We start from the raw sequence: 14,350 nt of genomic DNA on the forward strand, positions 1-14,350 counted from the left end.
TTATTTTGAGAAAGAGAGAGATCCAGAAAGAAAGAGCATGAGCAGGGGAGGGGCAGAGAGCGAGAATCCCAAACAGGCTCTGCACTATCAGCCTGATGTGGGGCTTGACTTCACGAATCAAGAGATCATGACCTGAGCTGAGATCAAGAGTCAGATGCTTAACCACCTGAGCCACCCAGGGACTCTTAATCTAAGCATTTAGAACACTTCTTTGCATACAGATTTTCATAAGATTGCTGAATAAACAAATAATGGAAAAAATATATGAAAATCATGGCTTGATCATGTGCACTAAATTCTACCAAATCCACATAATTGTTTGAATGGATGATCATAAAACATCTTTCTAAAACTATTGTGCTCTTATGATTTTGCTGTTCAGACATTTATTTTTTTAAGTTTATTTATTTATTTTGAGAGAGAGAGCACAAGAGCAAGTGGGGGGAGAGAAGAGAGACAGAGAGAGAGAGAATCTCAAGCAGGCTCTGTGCTGTCAGCACAGAGGCCGATGTTGGACTCAAACTCACAAACTGTGAGATCATGACCTGAGCCAAAGTCAAGAGTCAGATGCTTAACTGACTGAGCCACCCAGGTGCTCCATTGTTCAGGCATTTAGATTAAATATAAATCTGTGCTTGTGTGTGTGTGTGTGTGTGTGTGTGTGTGTGTACTTACCTATAGAGACAGATCTATAGATATAAGGATAATCTATAATACACATAGGATTAGTCCTAAATTTGCCATTGGGTAACACTGGGCAAGTTCGGGTAGTTTTGAACCACCATCAGTTCTCTCATATATAAACTGAGTAGTTTTAAGTTTGCTTTGGAAAGCTAGGATTCTTTATTTATCAAATATTTATACAAAATACAATGTGATCAATTATGGCTTTAAAAAATGAAGCATATTACAGTTTAACTATATTCTAGAAAATAGCCATACCCTGCATCAAAGTTTTGGAAGGAAATGTACATCAAAAAAACAACTTTCCTATAATCATTAAGAAATTGATATATGTCCCATATACTCTTTTTAAATTCCATAATTTTAACAGCCTTTTAGGAAAAAAGAAATATATTTTATGTAAACTATGCAAAATGCATTAATTTCAGAAGCATGAAAAACGATTTTTAAAAGCATGTACCTTAGAACATAAAAGACACTAAGGAATGACAATAGTCACATTTATGGAGAGCTTTCAGTGAAGGAAAATTTGAACTGTGCCACATGCAGCGTTTTAAATGTTTTAAAGATTATCAGTTTAATTCTAACAGCAACCATATGAAGTGGGTGCCGTTATTATCCCCTTTGCAAAGATGAAGATAAATCAGGTACGAAAAGCTAAGTAACTTATCGAAGGCTGTCAGCAGGATACACTTCCAGGCTGCCTGACTCCAGAGCTTGTGCTCTTGGATCAGACTGATTACGGAAAGACACTGCAGGAAGAACAATCAAAATTCAATAAATCTCTTACTTATACTTCAAAATTAAATAGGAAAGCAGTTGTTAGCTAAGCTTTATTACTGGTTTTAAATAAAGGAAAGTAGGGGCGCCTGGGTGGCGCAGTCGGTTAAGCGTCCGACTTCAGCCAGGTCACGATCTCGCGGTCCGTGAGTTCGAGCCCCGCGTCGGGCTCTGGGCTGATGGCTCAGAGCCTGGAGCCTGTTTCCGATTCTGTGTCTCCCTCTCTCTCTGCCCCTCCCCCGTTCATGCTCTGTCTCTCTCTGTCCCAAAAATGAATAAACGTTGAAAAAAAATTTAAATAAAGGAAAGTATTCTAATCTCACTGGTTAAGAGAAGGAGAGTCTGTCTAAGCAACTAATTCATGAACTTAAATTTCTTCTCAAAGTCTAAAATGAATAACTAACTAGAGAAAACACCTATTTCAAATAAGCAAGAAATTTTAAATAATTAAAAGAAAACCATTTGGCTGTTAAGAGAACATGATGGATTGTGTGTGTGGGGGGGGGGGGGCCAAGGGCATAAATGCACAGGATCCAAAGAAAAAAATTATTTTTTACTAAGTAGATTGAAGAATGAAAACTAACAAAAATGTTAATACTAAGCCATGATTTATCCTCTGATCAATCTTTTTTTTAAAATGTTTATTTATTTTTGAGAGAGAGAGAAGAAACTCATGCATGCACATGAGCAGGGGAGGGAGAGAGAGAGGAAGACACAGAATCTGAAGCAGACTCCAGGCTCTGAGCTGCAGTGCAGAGCCCCGACACAGGGCTTGAACCTGAGAACTGTGAGATCATGACCTGAGTCAAAGTCAGATGCTTAACCCACTGAGCCTCCCAGGCGCCCCTCTTCTGATCTATCTTTACTTGCATTCCTCACAGGTGGTATCTAGCCCAACTAACAACAGAAAATCCTCTGCCATCATGAAAAGTGTTGTGTTTCGTTGTTACTCTATTAAGAAGAAAAGGAAAAGGGAGGAAAGAAGAGTGGTTTGCTAGCAAGAACTTGTGAGCAAAATGTGTGAGCTTAAGGCTCCATAAAGGCCCAGGGCATTTCTACTGTTGAAATATGCAAGAAGAATGTCGAAAGTTTGTTGAATTAGTTACCTTATATGGAAAGACAATAATGATTCTGAGTGACTTAAATAGAACATAATGACAAAGAATAAGAGTTTATAAAGATCTAGTTTCTTACTTCTTTGCTCTTTGCAACTTCCGCAATAGCAGCAGTCCTTTGTTTTTCAAATTCATCATTGTCATTTGTAGGTTTGACAGGCATTGTGACTTGCAATGTCTTTCTTCGGTCAAGTTCTCTACTATCCACTTGGACATGAGACGTGCACTTCTGGTAATAATAGAGAAAAATAAAACACTTCAGTAGTTCCAAAAGAGATCCAAGTTTTTCATAAGAAAATAACACCTCAAAAGAAAGGTTTGTGTTGCTTTAACAATTGAGAGCTCATAAAAGTTTAATTCTTTCCCATAGATTTAAAAATAAAGGTAGAGAATTGATTAAAGTCACTTGTAAATAAATGTAACTGGTAAATAAAATGTAAAGCTACATAATGGCCATCTAAAATACGGCACATATTTAAGACACACATTGAACCAAGAGATTTATGTAGCATTTTAGGATAATAACTTGAAATAATTTTAAACTTCAAACAGTCTATACTACTGTACAAGAAGAGACAAGTTCAGTTTTTTATTAAGAGTTTGATTTCCATATTATGACATAATATGCATATGACGGTTAAGTAGTATAGTATGGTTATTTTAAATATAAAGAGCTGTCTCTGAACTTACAAACTAAAAACTAAACACATAACTGCTCTCTCAATCAGGCTACAAAGTTTTTGATTTTTTAAAAAAAATTTTTTTTTAATGTTTATTTTTAAGAGAGAGAGAAAGAGAGAGAGACAGAATGAGAGTGGGGGAGGGGTAGAGAGAGAGAGGGAGACACAGAATCCGAAGCAGGCTCCAGGCTCTGAGCTGTCAGCACAGTGCCTGATGCGGGGATCGAACTCACGAACCGCGAGATCATGACCTGAGCCGAAGTTGGACACTTAACTGACTGAGCCACCCAACTGCCCCCAAAGTTTTTGATTTTTAATTTCTTAGGATAATTTTAAAAAGCCAACACTGCTTAAAAATAAGCCCTAAATTCTGTTCTCCCTTCCAATCCTAGCAGTAAAAATCCTATAAAATGAGCCTTTTCTCAACTCACTAATAAAAAAAGAAAAACATATACTCACACAAATGTGTTGTACAAATACAGGTTTTCAGCAATATTAATATATCCTGTTGCTATTGGCACACATCCAGCATTATCTATCTTTAACCCATGTACAAGGCTAAGATAAACTGAACAAGAATATTTTAGAATGGACTTGATAAGAAATATTAGTGAAACTATACCTTTTAATATATTCCTAATTTAAAAAACCATAAGGGGTGCCTGGGTGGTTCAGTTGGTTAAGTGTCTGTCTGACTCTTGATTTCAGCTCAGGTCATGATCTCATGATTCGTAGGATTGAGCCCCACATGGGCCTCTGAGCTGATAGCGTGGAGCCTATTTGTGATTCTCTCCCTCCCTCTCTGCCTCTTCCCTGCGCTCTCTCTCAAAATTACATTTCTCTGAGTAATTCATAAAAGAAATATTATCACCAAAATGTTTAAGAGGAAAGCAAATTCTTGCAAACATGTATTTATATTATTAAAATATAAATCATTCAACTGTTACACTCTGTTTGCATTCTGAAGGTTTTTGTGACATTGGTGGGAGAGAGAATATCAGCAACATGGATCAGATCACAGGGCATCATGCCTCCTCTCATCTTGACTGTGCCTTGCTCCAAAGCACAGTAGAGTCAACATATTTTTAAATTATTTTCAAAATAGCCATGATGAGAGAATGACTTTAATTCAATTTTGAGTTGACCTTACAAAAATGTGTTTCAAAAGGATGCCAGTCAACAGATTCCACCCATTTATCTGGGTGGAATGAAGCAAATGAAGAGCAAACGCAAGGCAGATTACCAACAGCTAAATGTTGGTGCTATCATGAAGCAAAGAGCAAGCTGCCACAGGGATGAATCTCAGACTCATCAGGGATAAAACAGGAAAAGGCTGCAGGAGACTGTTGTGAATAACAGTGGAATGCTGAGTAAAATCAGGAAGGCCCAAGATTCCAGGCAACAGGAGTTCCAGGTAACAGGAGTTACCTCACTGTAACATTTTGCAGAGGGTGGGTTGAAAAATAGTGAAGAGGAAACTTTTAGCTTCTGTAAGAGAAGGATCAGGGCTGCTGTGGTTAAAAAGAAAAATATCAAATGGAAATAAAATTAAGTTCTTGATTGAGACAGGTAATTTGGATCAAGGCCGAAGATTAGAATCCAGGAAAGAACAACTGGGACAGAAACCCCACTAAAGTGCAGCGATGCCCTTCCCTGTCTCTGGGTTCGCACCTTTATGTCTCATCTCTCTGTTGATATTTTCATTTTTTCCTTTCCCTCTTTTGTGTCTACCGAAAAAAGTGGGAAATTACAGCATACATCTGTCTTACTTTTGAATTTCTCTCACTCTCTCAAAAAAACAAAAAACAACAACAAGAACAAAAAAACAAAGCCTCTACCACCAGGCTATCTTAATTAGTTATAAGTTGCTCTTCAAGTATGCCTCTTAACTGCTTCAATCTTTTGGTTAACAGCTCTTGAGAAAAGAATCTACACCAACAATTTAGTTAAAGAAAAAAACCACAATTATTAAATTTCTGTATTTAATAGATTTCCACATAACTCCATGACCTCTAAATGAATAGTTCCACACAAAACTAAACACAGCTTGAATACAAACGAAAAACACTTTTTTGCTGATTAAATTCATCTGCCAACATGGAAGTCATTACCTGTCCAAAAGGCACAAAAGGAGGTGGTCCACCTTCAGTTCCAATATTACTTCTATTGTGTTTTGACAAGCTCTGTGAGAAAAGTGAGTCATAAGACAGAAATTATACCATTTACAATGTACCAGGAATCCACTTATGTTAGTAGATTCTTACATAGAATAGGAAAAAAAAAAAAAGGCTTGTATAGATAATTTTAAACTACATAAAAACATTTTGTGTAATTAGGCAATAATTAGGCAAAGGTTCTCTCCTCATCTCCCATACTAAACTACACATTCACATAGAATTTTCAGAAGTACTTACCAACCTGCTCCCATAAAAAGAAAACACAGTAAAAAAAATACCCTCTTCAACAAGGAGTTAATTCAAGACAAGAAACAATGGTAACAAAAATTTTAAACGCGCACTAAAACTATAATCCGACAGACAAATATTACCTGAAAATTATCTTCAAAATAAATTTTTATACATAAAATCTACTAGCAAATATTTGAGATACTGCAATATAATAAAAATATATATATATTTGGGCTTCTTCCCCAGTTCTTGGAACAGAGCTCCTAAAACTTTTGGAATTTCCTGAGTGATTGGGGTCAGAGGAGCATCTTCTGTTATTCATAATAAGCTTCTTTGAGGATACCTGAGTTTATGCTAATGAGGTGACTATTGATGGGCCCCTGAATAGCTCCAGGATGGGGGCTGGCTGCCAGAGGCACCAATAATATGATTGGAAGGTTGGAGAATGAGTTAGTCGCCAATGTTCAGTGGTTTAGTCAATCTTGCCTATATAATGAGCCTCCATGAAACCCCCTATACAACAGGGTTCTGAGAGCTTCCAGTTTGATGAACACATCCATGTGCTGGAAGGGTAGAACACACCAAATTCCACAGGGACGGAGGCTCCTGTGTTCAGGACTCTTCTAGATCTTGTAGCTTCATTTGGGTGTTCATTTGCATCTTTTACAATATCCTAAATTTATAGTAAACCTGTTAATAGTAAGTAAAGTGTTTCCCTGATTTTTGTGAGCCATTATAGCAAATTATCAAACCCAAGCAGGAGGTCACAGGAACCACCAATTTGTACCCACAACGTACTGACATGTGGGTAACCCAGGGACCCACTATTTGCAACTGGCACAAGGAAGTAGTCTTGTGAGACTGAGTCCTTGAGAGGCAGGGTCTGTACAAGACTATTCAGCTGATTAAGCAAAGAATAATATAAACTTTATAGGACTGTCATATTTCTTTACAAGCTGTACATAAGATGTTAACCTACTTTTTAAAAACCAGCAGCGTATTCAATTATCTAGGGGTCTTTCCTCAGATAGGAAAGACCTATCTTGAATAATCAAGATATTCAAGCATCAATCATTTCAATTTATACTGTAACTTCCTTTAAAAACTCACACAAACTGCTAATAATGCCATCTGTCAATACAGATTATATAATTTAAAACATATTACAGGGTTGATACTTCTCATCCTCATGAATGTACAGAAGTCAGACTTCACCTCCCTCTACAAACAAGCAGGAATCTGGACAACTTGTAAGAAAAAACTGTTTTAAGACATACGACAGTAAGTAGTGCAGGACTATAGTCCCTGAAAGAAAGAGAAATAAACAAAATCGAACCAGATGAGCTATGCATGTCTGCTCAGAGGCATGATTCAGTCAGCGCAGAGAGCCAACCTGAGAGAATCAACTTCAGGCAGGTTGATGCTGGGGCAGAGTTTTGTAAAAGAGGGACATGTGGAGAAAAGAGGCTCCAGAAACCAGCATATGAATTCCCTAAAGTCATTGCTGAGAACTAGACTGAGCAAAAAACCACTGTAGATTGTAAGCTTCCCTTTACAATAGCATCAAAAAGAATAAAACACTTGGGAGATAATTTAAGAGACTTGTACACTGAAAACTATAAAAGACTGCTAAAAGAAATTAAAGATGATATTAATAAATGCAAAGATATCCCATGGTCAAGGATTGAAAGAATTAATATTATTAAGATATCAATATTATTAAGATTCAATACAATTCCTATCAAAATCACAAGAAATTTTTTGCAGATACAGAAAAATTCATCCTACAATTCATATGGAATCTCAAGGGACCCTGAATACCATAACTATCCTGAAAAGTCCTCATGTTTCTCAGTTATACAACCTACTACAACTTACTATAATCGAAACAGAGTGGTACTGGCATGAAGACAGACATAGGGAACAAAAAGAATAAAGAACCCAGAAATAAACCCTTGCTTGCATATGTGGTCAAATCATTTTTGAAGAGTGTGGACAAGACCGTTCATTGGGGAAAGAGAGAAATGGTGCTGGGAAAACTGGATATCCATAGGCAAAACAATGAAGTTGGACCCTTAACTTGTATCATATACAAACATTAATTTAAAATGGATCAAATACCTAAATTTAAACCCATAAAACTCTTAGAAAAAAAGACAGAAGCAAAGTTTCAGGACACTGGATTTGCTAATGATTTCTTGGATATGACATCAAAAGCACAAGCAACAAAAGAAAAAAAAACATGAAATCAAACTTCATCAAAATTAAAACCTTTTGTGCATCAAAGGATACTATCAATAGAGTAAAAGGACAACCCACGGAATGTGAAAAAATATTTGTATTTCATACATCTCAAAGAACTGATGCCCAGAAATATCAAGAATAGGACAAAAGCTAAACAAACCAGTTAAAAAATGGACAAAGGACATAAACATTTCTCCAAAGAAGACATACAAGTAGCCTATGGAAAGCACTAAATATCACTAAGCATAGGGAAATGCAAATCAAAGCCACAATGAGGGCGCCTGGGTGGCGCAGTCGGTTAAGCGTCCGACTTCAGCCAGGTCACGATCTCGCGGTCCGTGAGTTCGAGCCCCGCGCCAGGCTCTGGGCTGATGGCTCGGAGCCTGGAGCCTGTTTCCGATTCTGTGTCTCCCTCTCTCTCTGCCCCTCCCCCGTTCATGCTCTGTCTCTTTCTGTCCCAAAAATAAATAAACGTTCAAAAAAAAAAAAAAGAAAATCAAAGCCACAATGAGATTCCACTTCACACCTATTAGAATGGTTATTATAAAAAATGAAATACCAAGGATTGGCGAGGATGTGGAGAAATTAGATCCCTTGTGCATTGCTGGCGGGAATATAAAATGGTGCAATTACTGTAGAAAACAATATGGCAGTTACTCAAAAAATTAAACATAGGATTACCTGCCATATGACTCAGCAATTCTACTCTGGTTGTATGTCCAAAAGAGCTGAAAGCAGAAACCTGAACAGATATTTGTCCAACCTTGTTCATAACAGAACTGTTCACAATTAGCCAAAAGGTAGGAACAACCCTAATGTCCATCAATGGATGAATTAGAAAACACTGAAATGCTGTATGTGCGTGTGTGCGTGTATATGGAATATACAATGGAATAGTACTCAGCCTAAAAAAGTCCAGCAATTCTGACACATGCTACAACATGGATGAACCCTGAAGACATTATGCTAAGTAAAATACACCAGACACTAAAGGACAAATATCACAGGATTTCACTTATATGACGTACCTAGAGTAGTTGAATTCATAGAGACAGAAAGTAGAATGGCGATTACCAGAGACTGGAGGTGGGTATAGGAGGATGGGAAGTTGTTTTATGGGTACAGAGTTTAAGTTTGGGAAAATAAAAATTCTAGAGATGGATGATGTAATGGTTGTTTAACAATATAAAGGTACTTAATGCCACTGAATTTTACATTTAAAATGGTAAAAATGGTAAATTTTATGTTATGTATACATTACTAAACACACACACACACACACACACACACACACAAAGAAAAAACAAACAAACCCAGATCTGTCATGGCAACAGGCTGGGGGGCACTAAAATGTTACAGAAACTACATTACTTTGCAAATTACATCTGGCACAGAACTCTCTAGAACTGGTCTTTGCCAAATGTACAAAACATTTTGAGGTTTGAGTTTTTCTTCTTCTCTTCACCTATCACAATTTGTTATAGCTACAAAACATGCACACAGTTTAAATACTGCCCATGTCCCCTTAACCCATTTATTTTACAAAATGGTTAGGACCCTTTTTGAAAATTAACTTTATGGTCTATGGTTTCTATGCGTACATCTGATTTCTATGTGTACCACCTGCCAGATGCTTCAGTAATTAAACTCTCCATGGTTTCTACATGGCTATGGTTACCAAATTAAAACAGCAGCAACAACTATAAATCAAGAGAACTATAATCATTGCAAGATGTTTTAAACACTTTTTAATATAAATTTTTATTGCCCCCTAAAAAGAAATATTAACACAGTTTTCAGGAAACAAAGTGTAAACATAATATAATAAAATATTACAAAGATAACTATCAAACTACTAATAATCTTTGTGTGTGGGGGGGGTGTGTTTTAGGAGTGAGGAAGTTTCTAGGAATGTTTAATTGATTTTACAGTTAGTGAAGTAGTTTTGGCTGGCATTAGGAAAATAATGTAAGATGTTGGTCTGACTTAATGGCATCTTACCACACTCTAAAAAATGTCTAATAATAAAAATATAATTTATCAACTTGTGAAAGGAAAGAGTTACATGAAATGGGTGGGATTTCTCTGGGAAATTCAAGGTTCATAATCTTGGCTATTTATGTAAAACTATCAAGCCACTTCTGCTTTTGTAACATTTTAATTAAACAATGCAGGTAGGGAACATTATCTTATACTGCATAGTACAGCAGACCTAAAGGTAGCACATTAGTATTGTAAGTAATTAGTACTAAGGAATAAAATATGTGCCTAAATTTCTTTATCTATTTACCTCCCAAACAGAGGCACTTTCAAAGCAAGAAAATAGAAAAGAATAATGTATCATAAAATAAGAAAATCTTCAAATGTTACTAGGTTCCTTGGCTCATTCCAGGTAACAGGCAAGATTTGGAGCAGCACAGGAACATCAATTTTAGATCAAAGAGTAATTAGATTTATGTGCTTTATAATTCATTCATTCCACAATCACTTGTTATAATGTTTTTGCATGTACACATCCTGAGCTTCTGTGTTAGAGGAGGCTCAGATCTGTCATCTATTAGATCTGTAATCATAAAATAAATTATTTAACAGTTCTTTAAGTGCACTTCCTGATCTATATGGACATAATACTCCCTTATAAGACTGTTAGGAGGATTACATGGTTTCCTGATGCAAGGGTCCAGCACAGTATCTACAGACTGTTCAACAAATATTCATGGAATTAAACAAAGGCACAAACAATTCTGACCTCAAGAAGCTTATAATCTATTAAAGGAGATAAGTAAACATAATTCTAGTGCTAGGTAAAAAGTAATATACTTAACACAAATAAAATGTTCAAAGAATTCAATAAAGGACCAACTACTTCACTTGGCAAAGAAGCAAGCATTTGATTTGGGTCTAAAAGCATGGGACAATTTGGCCATTCAGGGATCAGGAGAAAGAGAACAAGATGAATGATGTAAATGTGGAAAAAAGATTTTACCCCCGAAAGTATAACTAAGGAAAGCATAGAGAAGCAAAGAAAGAGTAAGTGGTTCCATTTGGTTAGAACAAAATCCATGTAAAATAATATAGGAAGTTAAAAAGGTAAACTGGAACTAGGGCTAGACTATAAATAGCCTTGAATGCCAAATAAAGACATTTGAAATAAAAGCAGGGTATGACATGTTCTGAGTGATACTGAAGGAAAATAGTCTTGCAGAAGTAAATAAAATAAATTAGAAGATGGAGAAAGGATATGTGGAGATACCATTGAAAAGGCTACTGCAGTAGTCCAGGTGTGAGATGCAAAAGACGTAAACTAAAATAATCAAGTTGTGAATATTTTAAAAATTAAGAAATAAACTGAAAATAAAAAGACAAACTATTGCAAAAGCGATGGAACTGGAGAGCAAGGGAAGGATAGGAGATCTGACAGCAGTGGATCAACAGAATTGGTTGCTGGAAGCAAACTAGACACACAACCCTTAGATAACCTATGACTAGAAGGATGAAGATATCGTTAACATAAATGGGAAAAACACCAACTAATGTGCCTAGGAAAACAAATACAGTAAGAATCTCTCTGTTATTGCGACACTCTATACAAACAACTTGCTTTCAGTTGTACATACGCGTGTTTGTAGCTGAGACAAATAGACATACATTGTATTCATATATATTCACAAATATTTGGTTTTTGCAGAATTACACACAAATACATTACACATAGTTTATAACAGGTATCTTGGGAATTTTGAAAACTTGTCAGTAAAGAATTACTTTTAAAAATATGTAATAAAATGTAGCAAATACTGAAAAATGACATCTTCTGAAGACAAACTATGCTAATCAAAGGTAGTTTTCTGTAAAGATCACTGTTTTCCATTCTATTCAACTCTGACACAAAAGACTAATTTTACTTTTTACTATGGGAAGATCTTAAAACCCAGAATACATTGAAAAGAGTAGAGTTTGTTAAAGTTCTAGCCACTTTTCTTAGTTTGCACTTACTCTCTGTAACTCCCACTTCTCAATAAGGTGTTCTACTTCACCACCAAGAACTGTGGTGTTTGAGTCATTCAAGAGCAGGAATCCATTTTTTATATCCACGCTGCCTGAGAGCTTCACTTTAGTCCCAGGTGGTGTGTTCAGGCTAAATCAAGGAAAAAAGAAAAAGAGTTAAAATACATTGGCGCTCCTTCCCCAAAGTGGAATTCAGTCCTGAACCTGGTCAAGTTCTTCAAAACACACTCATAGAGAAACTTTTTTTCAGGAGACTGGCTACATAGTCTCAAGCACTTAGGATGAATCAGAAAACCATACTGAAATGGCTTGACATTGTTCACATTTTTTAAAGTTCAGGAGATTCACCATGTGCTGATAGATGCAACAGCAAAATCAGTGAAAGTGTTGATATCAATGGTCTGTTCTGAAGAAAGATGGTTGTTAGAACAGCTATTAACAAGAAGGAATACAATATGTCTGTTTTCAAAGCCTCAAAGATCCTATACAGAGTAAGATATTATCTGATAAAAATTATTCTGAGGATCCCAAGCTCTGTCACTCTGTCATCTCACGTAACTTACAGAACAAAGAGTCACGAATAGCCTTGCCTAACCTAACCCTTAAGTAGAGACTTCTGTGGTAGTAAGTATAGTAAACTAAAGACAATATTTATCAGCACAACAGAATACAGTGACACTAAGTGAAGACATTTTTCCCAACTTCAGGTGGACGACAGATCCAGATTTTCATAATTCTGTATCATCATTTAGGGATTAAAAACAAAGTTCTAAGTACAGGGTGCTGTACTCTTTAAAGAAACTACTATAATTACTGAATTATATCATTTACATAAAACTTATTTTTCAGGGTGCCTGGGTGGCTCAGTCGGTTAAGCGTCCGACTTTGGCTCAGGTCATGATCTCACAGTTCACCGGGCTCTGTGCTGACAGCTCAGGGCCTGGAGCCTGCTTTGGATTCTGTGTCTCCCTCTCTTTCTCTGCACCTTCCCTGCTCGTGCTCTGTCTCTTTGTCTCTCTCAAAAATAAACATTAAAAAAAACCAAAAAACACTTATTTTCAAAACCATTTTTAGCCAATAATTTGTTACAAATTGGTAAAATTAGAAAATGTAATGAAAATGTAGAAACATAAATTAGCAGAAAAAAAACTATGTAAGAACTTAAAAAACAACCGGATGCAAATTACAGGGACATTTAAGTTGTGGTACAATAATTTAAAACTAAAAGCTAATTTTAAAACAAATGATAAACTACTTTTTGTATAAAATGACTGTACCTTTCTTAAACTTTCCTTAATAGGTTAAGAGGGAAAAACTGTCAAATTATTTGAAGATGGACTTACAATTTCATTAGGATAAATGATAAAAAGTCCCATTCACCACATTAAATGATAGCTCTAGTCCCAAAAAGGATAAATAGGTGCTAAAATTTTAATATAATTTTTACTACATCACCTTTAAGGCCCTAAGTAACTCTTATTCAGAGAGTACATTTTGGTTTAATTACTATTTTTATTGGCGCCCCAAAGTGCTTTTACTCTCTTTTCAATGCAATTTTTAAAAAAGCAAAACAAGATAAAAAACAAAAACAGTGAGAAGCAGGTGTTTAAAAGTTCAAGCTATTCAGGAGGTAGGATAAAAAAATTGGGAAAAAAAAAAAAGCAGCAAAAAAAAAGCACCCCAGAGAAATGCAATGTCTACTGGAGGAACCCAGTCGGTACCAGATCCCAGTGTATCTTCTCTAGTGAGTTATTCTCTTTTTGAGATAACCACTAACCACACTTACTTTGAAAAATGTCTTCAAATATTCACACGTAAGAACAGTTCTGAAGACTATTGCTTTTACAGCCACAAAAGTAGACATACTACTTCAGTGATGGGTCAATGAGCAAGTGGTAGTATTTATTTTCAATTGTCAAACTGCAATAAATTCAACAAAAGACAGAGGGCAACATAAGGGACCCTTCTCTCTGGATAATCTTGTGTTTTCATTTACCTCAGAGAAATACACAGCAGTAAAATCAGAGAAGGAGCCATTACATGGCAAGTCTTCCTGAGTCATCTGTGAACTCCCTTGTAGGGAGTCTGACTGAATTTGTCAAAAGAAGAGAGGCTGTCTTTCTCCAGAGAAACAGGAAACCTACTCTTCAAAATGACAACATAATCACAAAATCAATAAAACCCAATTTATATATGAAAATCAATATTTCAGACAAACATATATCTCCTAAGGAAGGAACTTCCTTTACCAGAGGCAGATACAGATTGAAGGGGGGGAAAAAAGAAGAGAAATTAATGAGCATGGCATAGAAGGCCTCCACCTACCACATTTCTGCCTACATACCACCATCTCAAATCATGTAAGCTCTTCCAAATGGAACTTTTCACTCATTTGTTTTCAGGACACCATGTCTCTACATGTGCTATTCCC

The 14,350-nt window shown here is 36.0% G+C and overlaps 1 protein-coding gene across 7 annotated transcripts in view; it reads right to left on the reverse strand.

Moving 5' to 3' along the window:
- Positions 1–14,350, reverse strand: part of TDRD3 (tudor domain containing 3) — a 103,388-nt gene that overhangs the window by 68,399 nt on the left and 20,639 nt on the right. For all 7 annotated transcript variants that reach the window (XM_040487406.1, XM_040487407.1, XM_040487403.1 and 4 more), the window contains exons 4-6: positions 11,908–12,049; positions 5,371–5,442; positions 2,659–2,808 (exon numbers count right to left, since the gene is read on the reverse strand). In XM_040487406.1, the coding sequence (XP_040343340.1) occupies positions 2,659–2,808; positions 5,371–5,442; positions 11,908–12,049 (364 nt within the window). The remainder of the gene's footprint in view (positions 1–2,658; positions 2,809–5,370; positions 5,443–11,907; positions 12,050–14,350) is intronic.

Source organism: Herpailurus yagouaroundi, unplaced genomic scaffold (genome assembly GCF_014898765.1).
Source record: "Herpailurus yagouaroundi ecotype Mexico unplaced genomic scaffold, PumYag 164, whole genome shotgun sequence".
Lineage (NCBI taxonomy): Eukaryota > Metazoa > Chordata > Mammalia > Carnivora > Felidae > Herpailurus > Herpailurus yagouaroundi.